Genomic DNA, 20863 nt, shown 5'->3' with positions numbered 1-20863 from the left:
AACGGACGTTTGAACCATCGTTTTTAATCATGCAAAAGATTTGCTCCTAAATACTTTTTCTGGTTCAGTACTGTCGAGTCTTCGCGCACATTTACGCATATAATGTAGCGCATATGCGCACATTGCTGCGATTATTAACACTTTCCGTGCCAGCCGTGCCAGTCCTATATACCCCGTTGAGTGCCGGCGCTGTAGTCAATGACAGAGCGCTCACATTTGTGAACGCATAAACTATATCTTAAATTATGGCTATGTGTCTAATACGACCGTCGCTTATCAATGACTTGTTTGCAGTCAACATTGTCGAAACTGATTGTTTTTTAATCGGTTCATTTCCGTTTTATACCATTTTGAAAAACGCTATTTTTTTTAAACTTTCAGAAAAAAATAAGATTCTGCAGGAATCGCGCTTTACTGTAATACACAAAACACGTTGTAATTTTTCTGCCTATTTATGAATCGTTTTCAAATAAACGCAAGATTATCGATAGTATATGTGTACTTATGCACGCTATAGAAGCGGGCTGAAAAATCTATTATATTATTTCCTGATCAGCTACACACACTCACAGCCACACACACACATATGGGACACGTTGATATATAGGTGAAAACAGCTCTGATTATCCCAATACTGGTAAAATAGATTCCTTACCTCAGATCAGATGTTCTCCAAAAAGATTATTCCAATTCCTGATCGCCATTCCAAATATCGATCGTGTTTATTGATCCAACGCTGGGTGGTCGAAAGACATATTCCACGCTGTTCTGATGGTGGGCGATGACTGGGATCGTCTCCGGTTACATGCCTGACAAGTAAAATGTGGAATCCGGACTCTTTTTTTCCCAATGCGTTTCATTCAGTCTAATCCAATGGGGTGCAGTACCATCCGGAGAGACGATAGGGAGCGGTACTTTCCCTGTTCGAGCTCAGACAGATCCCCACTGGTAACGTGAGGCTAGATTGATGAAATATGAATGGAAATCACTAATAAAAAAATAACGATAAAAAAACGGCATATCTAGTTTCTGGCACTCAACGGTTGGCATGAAATAACGAATGATGCCGTGGCTGGCACTCAAAGTGTTAAGAGTACTGACGGGGCGTCCGGGTAGCACGGCGGACTAAGCGTCTGTCTACCACCACAGAGACAGTGGGATCGAATCCAGCTGTGGTGCTTCCGGGTTGGCCGACCGTTGTAGTATAATCCTATAGAATCCTAACAATAATCTAAGGTTATTGTACAGTACAATGAGATTGTTATCTGGAAGGAGGAGAAAGGATCATAAGTGATAGAATTTTTGGTCTCCTCATCTGACTCCCAATTTAGCCAGCAAGGAATAAATGTGCAGTCCAAACAACAGAGTTCGAATTCAACTCATGGATTTATTTGTCTCGGCGACCAAGAGTGAATAAAAAGGTTGCTTTTCACATACAAGGATTATCAGAATACATTAATCATGTCTGTTTTGTACACAGAATCAACAAGGTTTGCATCTCAAAACCCCAACATGTAGGTACATACAACAGTCATTTGTTAACATCAAATGAACATAGAGAATTTACTGTACACATTACACATGAGTAAATCTGGTTTACAGATCAGGGATCTGTACATTACTCTAATCTAAACAACAATTGGTGTTACACATGATTTACTCACGTAAAATGCAATCAGCTCACAGTAGTCTCTGGGTGGGGAGGGGTGGAGCCGCAGACCTGGGGTGGGGAGGGGTGGAGCCGCAGACCTGGGGTGGGGTCTGGGCTCCTGAACTAACAATATGTTCGCTCTTATATACTATAACTTCCATCCAATCATAATATTCCAGTAATACATTTTGGTCCAATCAGGTGGTCCTCTGTGGGCGGGCTTCTGTGGGGGCTGGCTGCCCCCACCTCTGGGTTTCTCTGTGGGGGCCGGCTGCCCCTACCTCCTCGATCTCCTGTGTGGGTCTTGACTCAATAACCAGAGGGGGCCGCTGATGGCCCCCGTCATTGTCTTCCTTCAGTGAACAGAAGGGGGTCTTGATGGCCCCCCTCCTTGGCTGCCCAAATCTAAATGAATATATAACTTTAACATTCCTTCTATATGGTTATAGACAGGGAGCGAAATTAACTTTTTGACTCACCGGCCAGTGGCGGGTAGATGGGAAGAGTCTACCCGCCAAGCATATTTCTTACCTGCCAAATTTTTTTTGATTAAAAAAAATATATATATATATTTTATATAATTTTTTTTTTAAATAAAATATATATTATATAATCATACTTGTAGTTGTATTATCTGCGAGACATCGCCACCACGCAATAAGTCAAAATGCTTGCTATCTGCAAACAGCTCCACTGTCTGTGTGTATACTTGAGTAGCCTCCAGCTCCAGCAAGGATTCTCCGGCCCTGCAGCTAGACCCTATATTCAGCTAGACCCTACATTCAGCATGCAAGGATTCTCCGGCGATGCAGCTGGACCCATTTATAACGTTACGGTTATGTTGTCAAATCACATTCAACATGCCCTCAGCTAGAATACGCATTCAATCAATGTTATAAGACATTGATATCAGGAGCTATCTGTAGCTACTGCTAGCCCGGTAGATAACGTTAAGACAATTTAGTTTACTGGGACAGATCGATCTAGCGTGAGCTAGCTAACGCGAGCTAGCTAACGAGGGAACGGAGGTTTTATGCACTCGAGTAGACTATTGCTGGAGCATTTGTTTATATCAGTAGCTAGCCAGCTAGATACCGTTAGACAATGCGTTAGCACTAGATGCTGCGGGCGAGCTGCTACCATTCTGGGAGCTTAACGTTAGCACTAGATGCTGCAGGCGAGCTGCTACCATTCTGAGAGCTTAACGTTAGCAGTGGCACTAGAGCTGCGGGCCGCTCTGTGTTGATACGAGCAGAAGCCAATAGTATCCCGCTGCAGGGGGCTGGCCCGGCTGGGCGGATATGACTCGTTGCCACGTTTTTTTTCAAAATAAGAATATCATACGAACCGAATGCTGCTAACTGCCGGAGCCATCGATATTATGACTCTAGCTGCGCTTGGGCCGGAAATGAGACCCGCACAGATCTTCAAAATAAGAGTATCATTATGAACTACATGTCTACACGCCACACGGCGGGCAGGGCTCTCAGTGGCAAGCGCCAAAGGTAAAAACTGAGCGCCCCTGGTGGGCGGCGGGCTTTAATTTCGCCCCCTGGTTATAGATGTCTAATATCATCCCAGTACAGTCAGTGCTTTCTTAGACTGATACCAGACATCATATGAGACCTTTTGACACTAAACAGTTGATTAATAGATTGTCCTGTCTTATAATGTCAGAGCCAGTATCAGGTCTCTGGTTAGACCAGCTGTCCTCTGCTGTAATCTGGTCACAGTAGGTGTGACCTTTGTCTCTTTGTTCCGAGTACTGAGTACATTTGTTAGTGGGGGTTTATTGACTGTTTCTGTAACACCAGTGTCACTTCTTACTTTAGCACTGAAAACACACTCTGCTGTTGAAAGGGTACACCTGGCTTTTTGCATTATGGTTTTCTGATTATACACCCATATTAGTTATGAAATTCAAGGTCAATATTACCACACCGTCCATACTAACACAATTGGCAGAGTCAGCGGGTGGGAAACCCGGCGAGGGTGGGTCCTGGTCGTTGTAAACAGCGACTCCTACAGTTCGGTCAGGGCGCCTGCACCGCGAGGGAAGGATCTAGGAGAGGTAGTGTGACCTTCCACACGTTACACTCTCCCAGTGAGAGTCCGCGCTGCCAGGTGAAAAGAAGCGGTGGGCTGGCTACACATGTGTCGGAGGAAGCATGTGATAGGAAGCAGTGCTTTCCTATACTAGTCACAGGGGTAAACAGTGCTAAACAGGTACTAAATACTATAATCAACAACATAGATTATACCCAATAGGCTACATTATCACTATAAACATACTGGTACATTGCTTCCTAAACAACTGGTAGAATTATAACATTAGTATAAGCCTTAACCATATAAATCACCGACAATAACTAAGCGTCCTCATTATGCACATATTTAACACTTACTTGTGATCAGGGACGCACACACGAACTGAAGGAATCACTAAAGCCCACTAATATATATAGATGCTGACTATCGACTGACATGTCTAGACATGTCTGAGAGGCGTCCAGCTGCAGAACAGCAGAACAGCAGAACAGCACCCCACAGTCTTTATGTCTGCCCAGTCCTTGGGCCTTTTGTACACACGCTGAAAGTCACGGCAGCCTCCTCTTACCGTTGTGCGATGATACTAGAGCAAAAAGATCCCAGTTATTTGATGGGGATCGAGTCGATCCATTTCCGGTTTGTATAATAATAATAACAGCCCAAATCATGTCGATTATTGAGTTATGGCAGCGATCCATATCCACGGCGTGTGTCTACAGTCCCGCAACGATATGCGAGTGGCCGGACGTATTTAGGAGACGCACCGATATCCAACCGGCCATTTCCGGTTTGGCAACTCGCCGATCATCCACCAGGTGGTAGTATTGAAGCGTTGCAGAGTTGTGCCGAGTTCCACTGCATCAGACGAGGCTCCGTGAGGGAAATATGAATAACATGGCGAAAATATGAAATATGATCTCAATAACGTCATACGCCGTGATCTGGCAGAATTAGCATGAACTTGAAACACGTCGTACAACGTGAATGGCGCATGATGTGTTAAGGGGATGCAGACCAGAAAAATACTTTCGTCTTGTTTACATCAGGGACCCCCGTTTGTTACAATCATTTTCATATAACGGTTACATATTTCGGTTACTATGTCCACACGCAACCACTGAAACCGGGATGCGCCAAAAACGTCACCCTGGACTCTAAACTTGAAATGAGCGTGGTTGCAGTGTTCCAAAAACCCGGATGCGTGTGGACGAACAGTGCAACTGCGCACATTAAATCACGGTTACATAAAACCCCGCGTTCGTGTGGACAGGGCCTGTAAATGTAAACAAGCTGTGATTACCGGTTTTCAAGCCAACAATTATGAACCGCAAAATAAGTTCACACATGTGGTTCAGCAGTGTTATCAAACATTCCAAAAGTTCATGTTCCTCCAGTTATCTCACCAGTTACCATCTAATTTACCATCTAATTTACCATCTCACCAGTTACCATCTAATTTACCATCTAATTTACCATCTCACCATTTACCATCTTATGGGAATTTGCAAAAGCATTTCTGAAGGAGAAGATTAAGAACAATAGGGTTTCTGCCCTTCATGCTTGAACTCCTAATGAATGAAATAGCACCATGGTAATACATTACAATGGGAAGTGGCAGATATTACAACATATTGTAATTTATGTCTGTCTGACTGACTCTCTCTCTCTCCCTGTCTGTCTGTCTGTCTGACTCTCTCTCCCTGTCTGTCTGACTCTCTCTCCCTGTCTGTCTGTCTGTCTGTCTGTCTGTCTGTCTGTCTGTCTGTCTGTCTGTCTGTCTGTCTGTCTGTCTGTCTGTCTGTCTGTCTGTCTGTCTGTCTGTCTGTCTGTCTGTCTGTCTGTCTGTCTGTCTGACTCTCTGTCTCTCTGTCTGTCTGTCTGTCTGTCTGTCTCTCTCTCTCTCTCTCTCTCTCTCTCTGTCTCTCTCTCTCTCTCTCTCCCTCTCTCTACAGACATGGTTACCAGTAAACATCAGTAGTATATTGCCTGTCTGTAGTCTTAGTACAGTCGCTGTCATTAGAAACTAAAAGTGACAGACTTGTCTCACTAATACCTGAACACTTCAACCTTTGCCCTTCTGAGACACACTCAAGAGACGTGGAACTTACATAATGGAACCTTGGTTGGTCACCTATCCTGATCTTAAGAGACAGTCGTCTCTGACTGTAAGAGTCTTAAAGGTTAATTGGGAGGCTGTGATCTTGGGAGCCTGCTGAGTGCCAGGAATAAACCCCTAGGCTGTCTTGGTCCTTGGGGATGTTCAGTTGGTGCTCTTATCTCCTGCCCTCCCCTCCCCCGTTCTCCTCTTTCAGATTCAGATTCAGATTCAGATTCAGATGACTTTATTCACCATATTGTGTAAACGTGATTAGACATTTACAGTTTTTTTTCACAAATAAGAATAACATAATAATAAATAAATAAGTGCAAAACAGGACAGAACAGTGAGACAACAATAAGACAGTGAAAGTGCAGTGGTTGGGGACATGGATACAGTGCAGCACAGTTCAAGTCCAGAGGTCCAGCCCTAGCAGCTCGCCATAGAGGGGGGGAGGGGGGGGGGGCAGGGGGACACCTGACTCATTTACCAGGCGAGCTGCTGAGGGGAAGAAACTCAGTCTATGGCGGGACTTTAATGTCTTGGGCAGCCGTAGCCGCCTGCCGTGGGGGAGCATGTTGAAGAGGTCGTGACCCGGGTGGGCGGGGTCTGCCATGATCCTCTTTGCCCTCCTCAAGGCCCTGGTGGAATGTAGGGACTCGAGGGAGGGAAGGGGGCAGCCGATCACCCTCTCCGCCGAGCGAATCACCCGCTGCAGCTTGGCCTTGTCCCAGGTGATGATGGAGAGGGTGAGGATGGACTGGATGATGGCGGTGTAAAACTGTACCATCATGGTCTTCGGCAGCCTGAGCTTCCTCAGCTGACGCAGGAAGAACATCCTCTTCCGGGCCTTTATGTTGAGAGCGATGGTGTTCAGCTCCCATTTCAGGTCCCGGGAGAGTGTCATGCCGAGGAAGCGGCAGGACTCCACAGAGGCCACCGGGGTGCCTCCCAGAATGATCGGGGTGGGGAGGGACGGATATTGCCTTCCGCCTGAAGTCCACCACCATCTCCACTGTTTTCTGGGCGTTGAGGTCCAGGTTGTTGCAGCTGCACCAGCTCAGCAGCCTCTCGATCTCCCTCCTGTAGGCGGACTCGTCCCCCCTGGATATGAGACCCACCAGGGTGGTGTCGTCCGCAAACTTCAGGAGTTTGACCGAGGGGTGCAGAGAGACGCAGCTGTTGGTGTACAGGGAGAATAGTAGTGGGGACAGAACACAGCCCTGTGGGGAGCCAGTGCTGATGGACTTGGGATCGGAGATGTTGATTACCAGCTTCACCCGCTGAGTCCTGTTAGTCAGGAAGTCCGTGATCCACCTGCAGGTAGAGTCCGGCACCTGCAGCAGGGACATCTGGTGCTCCAGGATGTGCGGGAGTATGGTGTTGAAGGCCGAGCTGAAGTCCACCAACAGAATCCTGGCGTAGGTCCCTGCAGTGTCCAGGTGTTCCAGGACATAATGCAGAGCCATGTTCACAGCATCGTCCGTGGAACGGTTGGCTCTGTACGCAAACTGCATGGGGGTCCAGAAGAGGGTCTGTGGTGGACTTCAGGTGGGCCAGGACAAGGCGCTCAAAGACCTTCATGACCACAGACGTCAGGGCGACCGGTCTGTAGTCGTTAAGGCCTGTGACCTCTTATTCTCCTCCCCTGTTCTCCTATCCTATTCTCCTCCCCTGTTCTCCTCCCCTATTCTCCTCCCCTGTTCTCCTCCCCTATTCTCCTCCCCTGTTCTCCTATCCTATTCTCCTCCCCTGTTCTCCTATCCTATTCTCCTCCCCTGTTCTCCTATCCTATTCTCCTCCCCTGTTCTCCTCCCCTGTTCTCCTCCCCTATTCTCCTCCCCTGTTCTCCTATCCTATTCTCCTCCCCTGTTCTCCTATCCTAATCTCCTCCCCTATTCTCCTATCCTAATCTCCTCCCCTGTTCTCCTATCCTAATCTCCTCCCCTGTTCTCCTATCCTAATCTCCTCCCCTGTTCTCCTATCCTATTCTCCTCCCCTGTTCTCCTATCCTATTCTCCTCCCCTGTTCTCCTATCCTATTCTCCTCCCCTGTTCTCCTATCCTATTCTCCTCCCCTGTTCTCCTATCCTATTCTCCTCCCCTGTTCTCCTATCCTATTCTCCTCCCCTGTTCAGGCAATTTTTTTAAAATGATCTTATTACTCTGGATTATATACCACAAAACTGAACGTTATTGGCATATATTGGAGCGCATTTAGTTTGTCTCCCCTATTGTGAGCATTTAGCAGAGTTAACAGAGTTTTAATGGCTGGTGATTTCAACATCCACGTTGATGATAAAACAGATAACTTTGGATGTGGAACCATATAACTAACCATGCTAACCATATAACTATTTATGTTCACTTCATTCTTTCTTATTGTGTTGTTTCATTTTTGTGTAAGTGTTGTTTGTCTATAAATGTTAATAAAACATTTAAGTAAAAACAAAAAAAAAACATAACTTTGCTGTTGATTTTCTAAATCTCACTGAGTCATTACATTTCACCCAGCAGGTGACCGGTCCCACTCACACCCATGGACATACGTTGGACTCTCTGGTCAGCGCATTTAACTCATATTGCTCATCCATATTGGATAAAGTGGCTCCAATAAAGATTATAAAGATAAATAAAGACGCGCCTCAAAACTCCAAGTTCACCGCCTCTACTACAGGGAACTGTTAACCGATTTTAACAATATGGTCAAGGATGCAAGAGTCTCCTATTTCGCCAATCTGATTAGAACCAGTAAGCGGAATCCAACATTTTTATTTGACACCATCACCAATATCGTCACCCCCGCTCCCCCGGTTGTACCCATATTCTCAAACAAGGATTGTAGTGATTTCCTCTCCTTCTTTGTGAGCAAGGTTGAATATGTTAGGGCCAACATCATCCCCTCCCTCACTTTCCCTCCAAGCACCCCCTCCCGCCCATCAATTCTTAATGATCTCCTTCCCATCTCCCTGACGGACCGTATAAAACTAGTGGGATCTATGAAAACCTCCTCAAGCCCATTAGACATCATACCGACATGCATGCACAAAAAGGAAGGCGTACTCACCTCCATTGCTCCGTGCCTGGTTGCCATTATAACCTGCTCACTTCAAACTGGTTGTGTCCCAGTATATTTTAAACAAGCAGTTGTTCAGCCTCTCTTAAAGAAGCTAAACCTTGATCCGTCCCTCCCCAAAAATTATAGGCCCATATCAAAATTGCCATTCATCTAAAAAATCACTGAAAAGGTTGTTGCCATTCAACTCACTGCTGCCTTAAATGCACACTCCATTTTCGACAAATTCCGAACTGGTTTCCGTCAGAAGCACTCTACCGAAACAGCCCTTCTCAGAGTCTCAAATGACATCATGAGATCATCTGACGAGGGAAAATGTTCTGTGCTGGTGCTATTGGACTTAACTGCAGCCTTTGACACAGTCGACCACTGCATTTTGATCGAAAGGCTGAGGCAGTGGGCTGGCATCACTGGGAGTGCGCTGGATTGGTTCTCCTCCTATCTGCAAGATAGGAGTTTTTCTGTGTCTACTGGCACTTTCACATCCGAAACTGCTCCATTGTCCTGTGGCGTGCCCCAGGGTTCTGTGCTGGCTCCTACTCTGTTTGCACTTTACATGCTCCCTCTGGGAGTAATCATTAGTCAATTCAAAGAGGTCTCTTATCATTTCTACGCTGACGATATCCAATTATATGTCTCTTTCAAGCCCGAACAATCTGACAAATTATCTGCCCTCTTTGACTGTCTGACTGCTGTCAAGGATTGGATGGCAAACAACTTCCTTCAGTTAAACGCAGATAAAACTGGAGGTTCTTATTATAGGCTCAGAAAAAGTCACCTCAGAAGTTGCCACATGCACGGGGACCCTCTCAACAACTCCGTTAGGCTGCTGACTAGGTCCAGAAAGTACTGCCACACCACTCCCATCTTAGTTTCTCTTCACTGTCTCCCCATCAAATTCAGAATTCACTTTAAGGTTCTGGTCATCACCTATAGAGCACTCCATGGTCAGGCACCTGCCTACATCTGCGACCTACTGCGTCCTTACACCACCAACAGATGGCTCAGGTCGTCTGATCAGGGCTTGCTGGCTGTCCCCCGGGCTAGATTGAAGAAAAAAGGGGGCTGAGCATTCGAAACCGTGGCCCCCAGGCTATGGAATGCTCTGCCCTTTGACCTTAGATCTGTGGTCTCTGTAAACACTTTTAAAAAGCAGCTAAAGACTGTGCTGTTTAAACAGGCGTTTGGCGAATTACTCTCTGTGTAAATCTTTTATGTCTTTTTTATCTGTTTTGGTTTTCCTGATCTTTCACGTTTTTAATTTTCTTTTACCATGCTGCTATCTTTTGCATTTTATTGATGTTCTTACTATGTGAATAACTTTGTGACCCTGGTCTGTGAAAGGTGCTATATAAATAAACTTTACTTACTTACTTACTTACTTACTTACTTACTTACTTACTTACTTACTTACTTACATACAGTAGATTTAATTCTCTGTTCTTCATGCACGCCTGGTGATACTAAATCCAAATTTAACTCTGCCATTGGAAAGAGTAGATTTGGCCCAATCCATAGTGTACAAGTTGGCTATAATAAGGTCATTTATAGGCCTCATATTCTATATTCTATAATAATATTTCAAATAGCATGGGTCCGGATGGCAGAATTCAGTACTGTATCTACAAAACCTAATCATCTTCCCTTTATTAATTTCCTTAGATTTTTTGTACATGTGATCTCAAGAAGGTACTGAATGAGCCCAGTGGCAGTTTCTTATGTCTGGTAATTTTTTCCATGGTGTTATTCACAGTAAGATAAGATAAGATATTACTTTATTAATCCCCTTGGGGAAATTCCAATGACACACACATACAGCTCAACGTCTCATTAATAATAACAACATCACAATCATTACATTTTTACAGTAACAACGGCACAGCATAAATTCAACAGACATGTACATTTGTTGACACATGTCATCTACAGAAGGCCTGAGACGCCGTATGCAATAGTCGGCAGCAACAACACTAAGTAGTAAAACAAGGTGTCGTCGCGCCAGGTGGCGGGAGGGAGGGAGGGATGGAGGGAGGGGAGGGATGGGGGAGGCTGGGGGACAGGAATTGGGTTATGAAACAGTCTTAGGGCCCCCCCTCCAACGCGCGTAGGAGGCAGCCATCCAGATAAGGCATCAGCGCCAGGCATACTCGCAGGAGGGAGGAATGGGTAGAGAATGGGGGTGGAGGGAGGGGGGGGACGGGGGCCTCATCAATCTTATCACCCCCAGACAGCACAGCTCGTTCCTTCTCGACCCTGGCCTGGCCACTTCCATGAAATCGCTCCCCCACACCGACCTCGACCTTGGTTGGTTTCATAGCAGAATGGGATAGGGGGGGGGGATGATACGTGCAGCTTAAGGCAAATTGCTGCCATATGATCAAAATTGGGTTAATTTAGATTATTCATCATCATCATACCCCCTATTAGCACGGTATGGTGGCATCTTTATTTTCACGTCCCTAATTTCCGTCGTGATGTCCAGAATGGCCTGAGACCGCGACAGTTCCTCTGCGTGGTTAGTAACAAGTCTCTCAAGAATTGGTTTCAAGCACGATTGTTCATCTACGTGGTAGATTTCGCCCCGTTCCAAAATGGTCTTAGAGCTCAATTGTTCATCACCCCGCAGGGTGTTAAGGTCAGCGATCCTTTTATACAGTTCCATTTGGTTGTCTTTGATCCCGGCCATGTCCCTGGCCATAGGATTCAACTTCTTCCGAATTAGATTCAGACAGTACCAGATCCAACAGCTGACGGAGCCCAAGCCGAGCAGCATGACAATTAGAAGATATACGTCTTCAACATCGTTTATCTCCAACGGGAAAAAGCATATCGCAAGCCATTTCCCGTATGAATTTATGGTGTATCCCGCTTGATAGCTCCCAAGAGGGCATAGTGGATCATCCGCATTTTGCCTCCTCGTCGAGAATATGCGATCAATCGCTGTAAAAGCCCAGCTTATTAGATCCATATTACGGTTAAAAGTCGAGTTGATTCTGCTGTAAAAAGAAAAAGAAAAAAAGGTCAATACGGCCGAGCGTCTCCAGGGAGGGGCAGATCCAGGCTTCCAGGGAAAGGAGCTGTAGAAGGCTGGTACGGACGTCTCCGGGCGGATAAGAGAAAGGCCTTGAGGTGTTCTGTGGAGGGTGGGAGAGGAGTAGAGATGCGACTGCTTCTGGGAGAGGTTGGAGAGGAAGTGAAAAAGATGCAAAGAAAAATCATAATTCATATTCTCCTTTGTTTCATCACAGTTTAAGCAAGCCTAGTAATAGACACAATATTTCTGACACTGGGAATACATTCACTGAGGTCCATAGATGTCCCTAGATACCAAGAACATGAAAATGGACCTTGTAGAAGTGGAGCAATATTCCATTTACTTAGGTATGTATTTTAGGCGGATTTTCGGAAAATAGGTGTTACCTTTTTCTGTGTTAACTCGAACCTTAGTAAGAGTACAGGAGAGTGTTATCTTCACTCTAGGGCCGAAGTGGTCATGTACAGTCACGTACTTATTAACGTACTGTCCGGACTTCGGGGTAATTCCCTCTTGATGTGTGGTGGTGACAATAAACCACTGGAAACCGTTATCTTCAGGACTGTGCATTTATTTCCATTGTATTCTTCATATCATGCTGTTGACTAACGTTACATATCTCACAACAAGCTACCTGCTTCTGTTGTTCTTCCTGTTTACACACCGTCTGTCTCATCACATATTCGCTCCTTGCGTAGCTGACCTGTATGCTTGGGTGCCTCCCTCTTAAAGGAACAGACCATAATCTTATAACATAGGGCTCCGGGCTTAAGAGGTTAAGTGCCGTTTTAATATATGAATAATCTGAATCAATATATATATATATATACATTGTGCATTGACTGAATTCAATTTTGTTTTATCAATATATTGATCAAGCTTCACTACAAGATTATCCAACAACCTCTATTCCTCTCATCCCTCTTTTTCACCACCAGGCTAAAGCTCCACCAGACCTCCTGTTAGCAGCAGACCTCCTGTTAGCAGCAGACCTCCTGTTAGCAGCAGACCTCCTGTTAGCAGCAGCAGCAGACCTCCTGTTAGCAGCAGACCTCCTGTTAGCAGAAGACCTCCTGTTAGCAGCAGACCTCCTGTTAGCAGCAGACCTCCTGTTAGCAGCAGCAGCAGACCTCCAGCCAGGTGCACCATGGGTAAACAGAACAGCAAGCTGCGTCCTGAGATCCTGCAGGATCTGATGGAGAACACAGACTTCACGGAACAGGAGATCACTGAGTGGTACAAGGGCTTCCTGAGAGACTGCCCCAGCGGTGCGCTCTCCATGGAGGAGTTCAAGAAGATCTACGGGAACTTCTTCCCGTACGGCGACGCCTCCAAGTTCGCCGAGCACGTGTTCCGCACGTTCGACGCCAACGGGGACGGAACCATCGACTTCCGGGAGTTCATCATCGCGCTGAGCGTGACGTCGCGCGGCCGCCTGGACCAGAAGCTGAAGTGGGCCTTCAGCATGTACGACCTGGACGGCAACGGCTACATCAGCAAGGCCGAGATGCTGGAGATTGTGACGGTGGGTGTTCTGTCCTTGCATTTGCTGGGGGTCGTAAAAATACTTGTTTCGTAAACATTCGAGCCGGGAAAAAAATCTGTATCCAATCGTTTCACTTGAATCTAATCAAATCGATTCTTAACACATTGGGTGCCGTTCACGTAGAACTACGTTTCTGTCGCCCGACGGTTGAGTGCTGGAAACGTAGAACTACGTTTTTCTCACGGTATTTCTTTTAATCGCTATTGCCATTCATAATTCAGCGGGGCACCTTGTGCATGCTGTACTGAATGTGTCCGAGCTGGCAGACGGTCTTATACCAACCTCTAACGCCTTCTGCCGCTATTGCACTCCATTAGAAACCGTGTAGTTTCTTTTCTTTACCGAGCTGCGGTGTGGGGGTGGGTCCTAAACACTCCGGCAAAACACGCGCTTGTAGGGATGGCTTGGACAACTGACCCCGCCTGCCCGTTCATGTGCAATGCCCAATAACGTCGGAGACAGGATCGCTGTGGATAACTGGAATGGCGATCAGATAATTGGATTCTTTTTTTTGCATTACATCAGAGACCAGGTAAGGACTCTATATATAAAACCTTGCGTTGATCTGATTTTTTTTCTACCGCGATTGAAGCTATCTGTGTGTGGATTTTTACCGTTGGGTGCAGGAGGGGAGGGGGGGAGCGCCGCACTCCAGGGCCCATTTCATGTATGCACGAGGAAGGATAATAATGATAATCTAGTGTTGATTTCAGGAAGATTCGATAATCAGGCGGAAAATGACAACGTGTTTATTGAATTACACAAAAACGCTGTTTTCGCGTCTTTTTCCTGGAATTACTCAGAAGCACCCAAACTATATTCATATTCAAAACGGTATAAAACGGAAATGTACGGATGAAAAAATTATCTGTTTTTTGCACGTTGACTGGAAGAAACTCACTGATAATCGACGGCGTTATTAGACCCATAGCTATAATATAAGATATAGGTTTAGCTCTACAAACAAGGTGCGCGTTTACAAGGGGCGTGGCACTCAATGTGTTAAAATCCCAAGATTCATCTTTTAATTTGTGACTTTTTTCAGTGGATGTGTGAATATTTTCACTAAATGTTATTTCTCCCGTCCTGCAGACATCTGTAGTTTGACTTGTGAACTACTACAGGAACTCAAATGACATGTTTTGACGGCAACCCTCCGGAAACCAGCATGGAACTGAATTGAATCAAACAAATTCAAATTGGGACCTTGTGAATCAAAATGTAATCGAATTGCGTTAATCAGTGCCCATACCCAGCTCTCATAAACAGATGATGTTGTATAATAAATAGTGGTGGGACTCTATTCAAATTTGTAATAGAATTAATTCAAGACTTTATAGTTAATTAATTGAAATTAATCGCATTTTAATCGCATATCAATATTTGATGTGAAAAGCTACATCTTTCAATTCAAATGGATTTTGGTATACAAGTGAATCAATTAATATACATTATACATACGTTTAAGAAGCAAAATCTTGTTTATTAGCTACTACACAGACCAACAGATAAATGCTATTTTTAACAAAGTGCAGCACTTTTAGGAATAACATATGATATATATATATATAGTGCAAAGGACCTTTTGTAAACTCAAGCACTTTCGAGGTAAAAGTAAAACGCAGTACTTTCAAGTACATTCCAGAACAGTTGACCATTGGGAAAAAACGTCTTGATTGATCTCAATTTCTCTTATTTTTTCAATATTCTGTATAAACCAACCAGACTAAGATGGTTGTCTCTGCTCTGTAGACTAGAGGACCAGAGCACTGCTAGCCCCTCTTCATCCACTTCATCCTCTTCATCCTCTGACTCAGAGCACTGTTAGCCCTCTTCATCTTCTTCATCCTCTTCATCCTCTTCATCCTCTGACTCAGAGCACTGTTAGCCCTCTTCATCCTCTTCATCCTCTGAACCAGAGCACTGTTAGCCCTCTTCATCCTCTGAACCAGAGCACTGTTAACCCCAATTTCATCCTCTGAACCAGAGCACTGTTAGCCCTCTTCATCCTCTTCATCCTCTTCATCCTCTTCATCCTCTTCATCAGAGTCTGACCCAAACAGCAGGAGGCTCCTCCTCTCTGCTGGCTCCTCTCTGGGTTCTGCATTATTATGCATTATTATTATTATAAAATGTACCGTGGTGTAAAAAAAGTATAAAGTGCGATAAAATGCTTTTTTTTAACATACACATTTTTCTGTAGTTAATTAATGGAAATGAACGTGATAAAGTCCCAGCCCTAATAATAAATCAAGATAAAGTCTCAGCCCTAATAATAAATTAAGATAAAGTCCCAGCCCTAATAATAAATCAAGATAAAGTCTCAGCCCTAATAATAAATCAAGATAAAGTCTCAGCCCTAATAATAAATCAAGATAAAGTCTCAGCCCTAATAATAAATCAAGATAAAGTCTCAGCCCTAATAATAAATCAAGATAAAGTCCCAGCCCTAATAATAAATCAAGATAAAGTCCCAGCCCTAATAATAAATCAAGATAAAGTCCCAGCCCTAATAATAAATCAAGATAAAGTCCCAGCCCTAATAATAAATCAAGATAAAGTCCCAGCCCTAATAATAAATCAAGATAAAGTCCCAGCCCTAATAATAAATCAAGATAAAGTCCCAGCCCTAATAATAAATCAAGATGTTTTTGACGATGCATCTTGGCCAACAAGTGACTCCTCCTACACAGCTCTGACCTCTAGTCCTCTACACAGCTCTGACCTCTAGTCCTCTACACACCATGACCTCTAGTCCTCTACACACCATGACCTCTAGTCCTCTACACACCATGACCTCTGACCTCTAGTAGAAATATGTCTGGGCATAAGAAGTACTACAGTATTACTATAACCAACCCTTAGTGTTCAGACTCTCATGTCAACTGTAACAAGTGCCCCATAACACACGCACACACACACACACACACACACACACACACACACACACACACACACACACACACACACACACACACACACACACACCACCCGCAAATCCCTTCCACATGTTGTTACATCACCTCTAAAGAAGTGCTAAATTGAGTGTCGCTGAGCCTAATCCACCTGATGATCCCCAGGTGGCGCTGTCTGTGGGACACAAGATGTAATGCTGATAATTGCAGATAATGCTACTCGAAAAGCAACTAATGTGTTCCTCATTTACAGTCACGTCGAGTGTACTTACAGAAATGAGCAAAAACAGCATATAAAAGCATAACAATAGACAACAAAGAGCAAGGCTCACAAATCAATTAAAATACATACAACTTGATTGACAAAGGTTGAAGATCAAGGTTTTAAACTCTGCAACAGAGGGAGAATCTCAATCTGTTGGGGTTCATTCTATGAATGAATGAATGAATGAATGAATGAATGAATGAATGAATGAATGAATGAATCTTGAATCTTGAATCTTGGATGAATGAAACCATGATCTAGGAGCATCATAACAAAATGCAGGTTTACGCTCAAACTCGGGGTCACTAGAACGGGTTCCATAGATTCCAAAATTCCATTCTAATAATGATGTAGTATAAGGACGTAGCTTACCAATTAGGGCCTTAACAATTAACAAATGCCAGTGTTTGTTGCACCTCTCCGTGCAAGAGAGGGCCAACCAACCTTCTCACAAAACACACAGTGATGAATCTGAGGGCAGAGTGACGGACAGAGTCCAGGGATTTAAGGGCTGAGGGAGCAGCCTATACATTACATCACCACAGTCCAAGACTGATGAGAAAACTGCTTCGACTCTCTTCCCACTAATCAAAGGAAAGCCTGTTCTGTTTCTGTATAGGAAGCCACTTTTCTCATAACAATAATAATAGCAGTGTTGGGGAAACGACTTTGTAGTTTACAAAGTAAAAGTATGAATCTTAAAGGAACACACCTGTGCGTACTGTCTTCTCCAGAGTCGGACAAGAGGATAGATAAATCAAATCAAATCAAATTTATTTATAAGGCCCGACAACACACGTTAATGTCCCCATGGGCCGTACAGGTCTTCTTTAAACAAGTCAAGAAGAAAACATAACAATAAGTCAAGAACAGAACAAGAACACCATAAGGTCCAAACATTTTTAGATGAATGCAAATAAATGAAAGAATGCAAGCACTCCCAGACATACCCCACGAGAAGGTAAGGAAAAACTCACTAAAACCTAACAATAGGGAAAAAAGCTCCACAGGCAATGTGGAGGAGAGAAACCTTAGAAGGGCCATTCAAGGGGGGATCTCCCTTCTTAGATGTTGGTGATAGTAGTGTTGCAGACGACAGTTGGTAAGCATGCACTCAAGTGTGTAGTGAAACACAGATGAGTGCATGCAATAGCAACTGAACATTTTGAAAGATTAAAGATAGAGCTAATAGCGATAGCAACTGAACATTTTGAAAGATTAAAGATAGAGCTGATAGCGGATCTATTTGAGGCACAGGGGCGGCGCAAAGAGGGTCACGTCCTCCCTGTCTTAGTCACGGGACATTCAACACTCCGGTCATTGCTCAGGGACAGCCGGAGACAGGGAGATAGGGGGCGGCGCAGAGAGGGTCGCGAACTCCCCGACATCATCGCGGGACGTCCGGCACTCCGGTCACCACTACGAGACCTCCGGAGACAGGAGGGCACGCAGAGGGGGTCGCATCCTCCCGGCCTTCATCACGGGACGTCCGACACTCCGGTCACCACTACGAGACCTCCGGAGACAGGGGGGCACGGAGAGGGGGTCGCAACTTCCCGGCCTTCATCACGGGACGTCCGACACTCCGGTCAGCACTCCAGGACAGATACCAGTTCCCCCTGACCACTAGCCTAGCTTAAAGGATAACTCCACTATTTTGGGAAATTAGCTTATTTAACATCTTCCCTGGAGTTAGACAAGAAGATGCATACCTTTTTTGTCTCTGTGCGTGCATTTTAGCTTTGGGAATAGATGCTCCGTTAGCATAGCTTAGCTTCATCACTGGAAGTGAGGCAGGACAGTAGCCTTACAGTGTCTTACAGTGTATTGCAAGGTCTGACATTGACCAAACTTGATATGCATGACCTTGGTGGGCTCTAGGTCAACTCCTGAAAAGGGGGTCAATGTCAGACTTTGCAATCAAAAGTTAGGGGGCTAATAACCCTTGCCATAATTTCAGTGCGCCCCTAACTTTTGATTGCAAGGTCTGACATTGACCCCCTTTTCAGGAGTTGACCTAGAGCCCACCAAGGTCATGCATATCAAGTTTGGTCAATGTCAGACCTTGCAATACACTGTAAGGCACTGTAAGGCTACTGTCCTGCCTCACTTCCAGTGATGAAGCTAAGCTATGCTAACGGAGCATCTATTCCCAAAGCTAAAATGCACGCACAGAGACAAAAAAGGTATGTATCTTCTTGTCTAACTCCAGGGAAGATGTTAAATAAGCTAATTTCCCAAAATAGTGGAGTTATCCTTTAACACTAAGGGAGAGTTTTTTTTTTATTATGTTTTTGTAGATTTTTATTGTTTTTACTACCGGGCAGTCCAGTAGAGAGAGAGGAAGAACGGGAGACATTCGGCAAAGGACGGCGGGTCCGGGAATCGAACCCGGGTCGGCCGCTTCGCGACGCGTTACATGGTTCGCCACTTGGGCTAGCTGGTCCGTATCCGATTCCATTAATTTGTGCTAAGCTAGACTAGCTTGCAGCCAGATAGCTCTCTACTGAGCGCACAGAGAGGAAACTGGTATATTGTCTTCTTGTCTGACTGGAGAAGATGGTAAGCGCATTCCCATAATCAAGTTCAAGTTTTCTAGTTTTCAAGTTTGTTTTATTATGTCACAACAAAATATAGAATACTTTATATGAAATGCTTATTTCTGAAAGAGCCCCTGAGAGTGTGCTACATACAGTAAAAAAATAAAGTGAGAAAAAGGTAATTAAGAAGTAAGTAAAAGTAAGTATAATGAAGTGAAGTTATAATCTGAGGGGAGAACACAATTTAAAGGTGCTAAACGTACGCACTACCATGAGAAAACACTGCATCTCAATATGTGGAGTGAAACTGTGGAACAGTCTTAATGTGGTGTTAAAGCAATGTCCAAACATGAGACAATTCAAACTGATGTATAAGGAAATTATGTTCACAAGGTACAGGGATGAAGAAGGGACTTGATATTCACAGGTGTTTACATTTTTATTTTGTTTCTATTTTATTTTATTTTATACATATATAGTTTTTGTTTTTTGTTTTGCATATATATGTATATATTTTTTTTTTCTTTTCTTTTCTTTTCTTTTTTATGTTTAAAATAGTACACTCATTTGAGTAGTGGAAAAGGGGTAGGATTAAATAAGTGTATACTTCTTCCTACTCCTTTTCGAACATGCAGATTGAGTTGTTTTTCTTTTTTGTTATTGTTTGTTGTATTCATTGCATGTTCGAAATAAAGACTTCAAATCAAATCAAGTAAAGTCAATACAATATACAACACAATAAAATGAGCAACAGTGGGGTACAATGCAGAATTGAGATGTGGTACAAAACTTAGGGTAGGGTGCAAATGAGGTATGAATGTAGTGCAAATCTTTTTAATACTAGATAAATATGAAGTGAGTAAGTGAGTTTGTACATGTGGATGTGTGTGCAGTGTGTGTAGATGGCGCCATCTTGTGTAGATGATGGGTTGTTACATAGTGACATTGGGCATCCTGATGGCCTGGGCCCAGGAGTTCAAAACGTTTAATCCCTATCTGATCCGATCAGATTTTTAAATCCCATTTTTTGTGATCCAGCATCAGCAGTGTTGCGTTGTTATTATGGGCTGAGCCGCCACGCAGGTTAATGACGCCGCGCGCACGCACGCGCGGCCCCGCGCGCATGCGCATATGTTCCCTCGCGCACAATAATACACTTTGTTTGTATAGCCTTTCATACAGAAACTGCAGCTCAAAGTGCTTCACAACAGAATTAAGACAGGCATAAAATGAGCAGACATATAAAATCAGTTTTTCACATTAGGATCTAACATCCCAACAGGCAACCTTGTTTATGGTTTGATTCAGTTTTAATATAAATAATAAAAATAAAGAGAAGATTAATTAATTATCTACTCAGTCCCGAAGTTTGTGATGTAGATATGGAATGTCCCGGGTTGCTGCTGTTTGCAGAGTGTGTTGTTGTCCGGGGGTGAGTGGTGGTGGGTGGGGGGTTGAATCAAAACAGTTGTCAATTCGGAATTGACGGCTGTTTTGATTTGGCCCTTCGTTCGCCGTCGTTCACCTTTGGACGGCGGTGCACTCTGTGGGCAGCGGCAACTTGGGACGTTCCATATTTACATCACAAAGAGTCCCAGACTGGTTGAAGACACCAGCCTATAGCGGCTATTGTTATGATAATGCGAGGTAGCGCCGGGCCCGGGACTCGGCAGGTAAACACGAGCCGAGC

The 20863-nt window shown here is 44.4% G+C and overlaps 1 protein-coding gene across 1 annotated transcript in view; it reads left to right on the top strand.

The window, feature by feature from the left end:
- LOC311236733 (neurocalcin-delta B) overlaps positions 1–20863 on the top strand; it is a 100161-nt gene that overhangs the window by 68699 nt on the left and 10599 nt on the right. Inside the window, exon 3 of the mRNA XM_084324476.1 lies at positions 12846–13432. Within this exon, the coding sequence (XP_084180602.1) occupies positions 13055–13432 (378 nt within the window). The 5' untranslated portion in view covers positions 12846–13054. The remainder of the gene's footprint in view (positions 1–12845; positions 13433–20863) is intronic.

Source organism: Notolepis coatsorum (assembly GCF_963971535.1).
Source record: "Notolepis coatsorum genome assembly, chromosome: 1".
Lineage (NCBI taxonomy): Eukaryota > Metazoa > Chordata > Actinopteri > Aulopiformes > Paralepididae > Notolepis > Notolepis coatsorum.
Note: the sequence above shows the minus strand (reverse complement) of the source record. Positions and strands in the feature narration are given on the sequence as shown.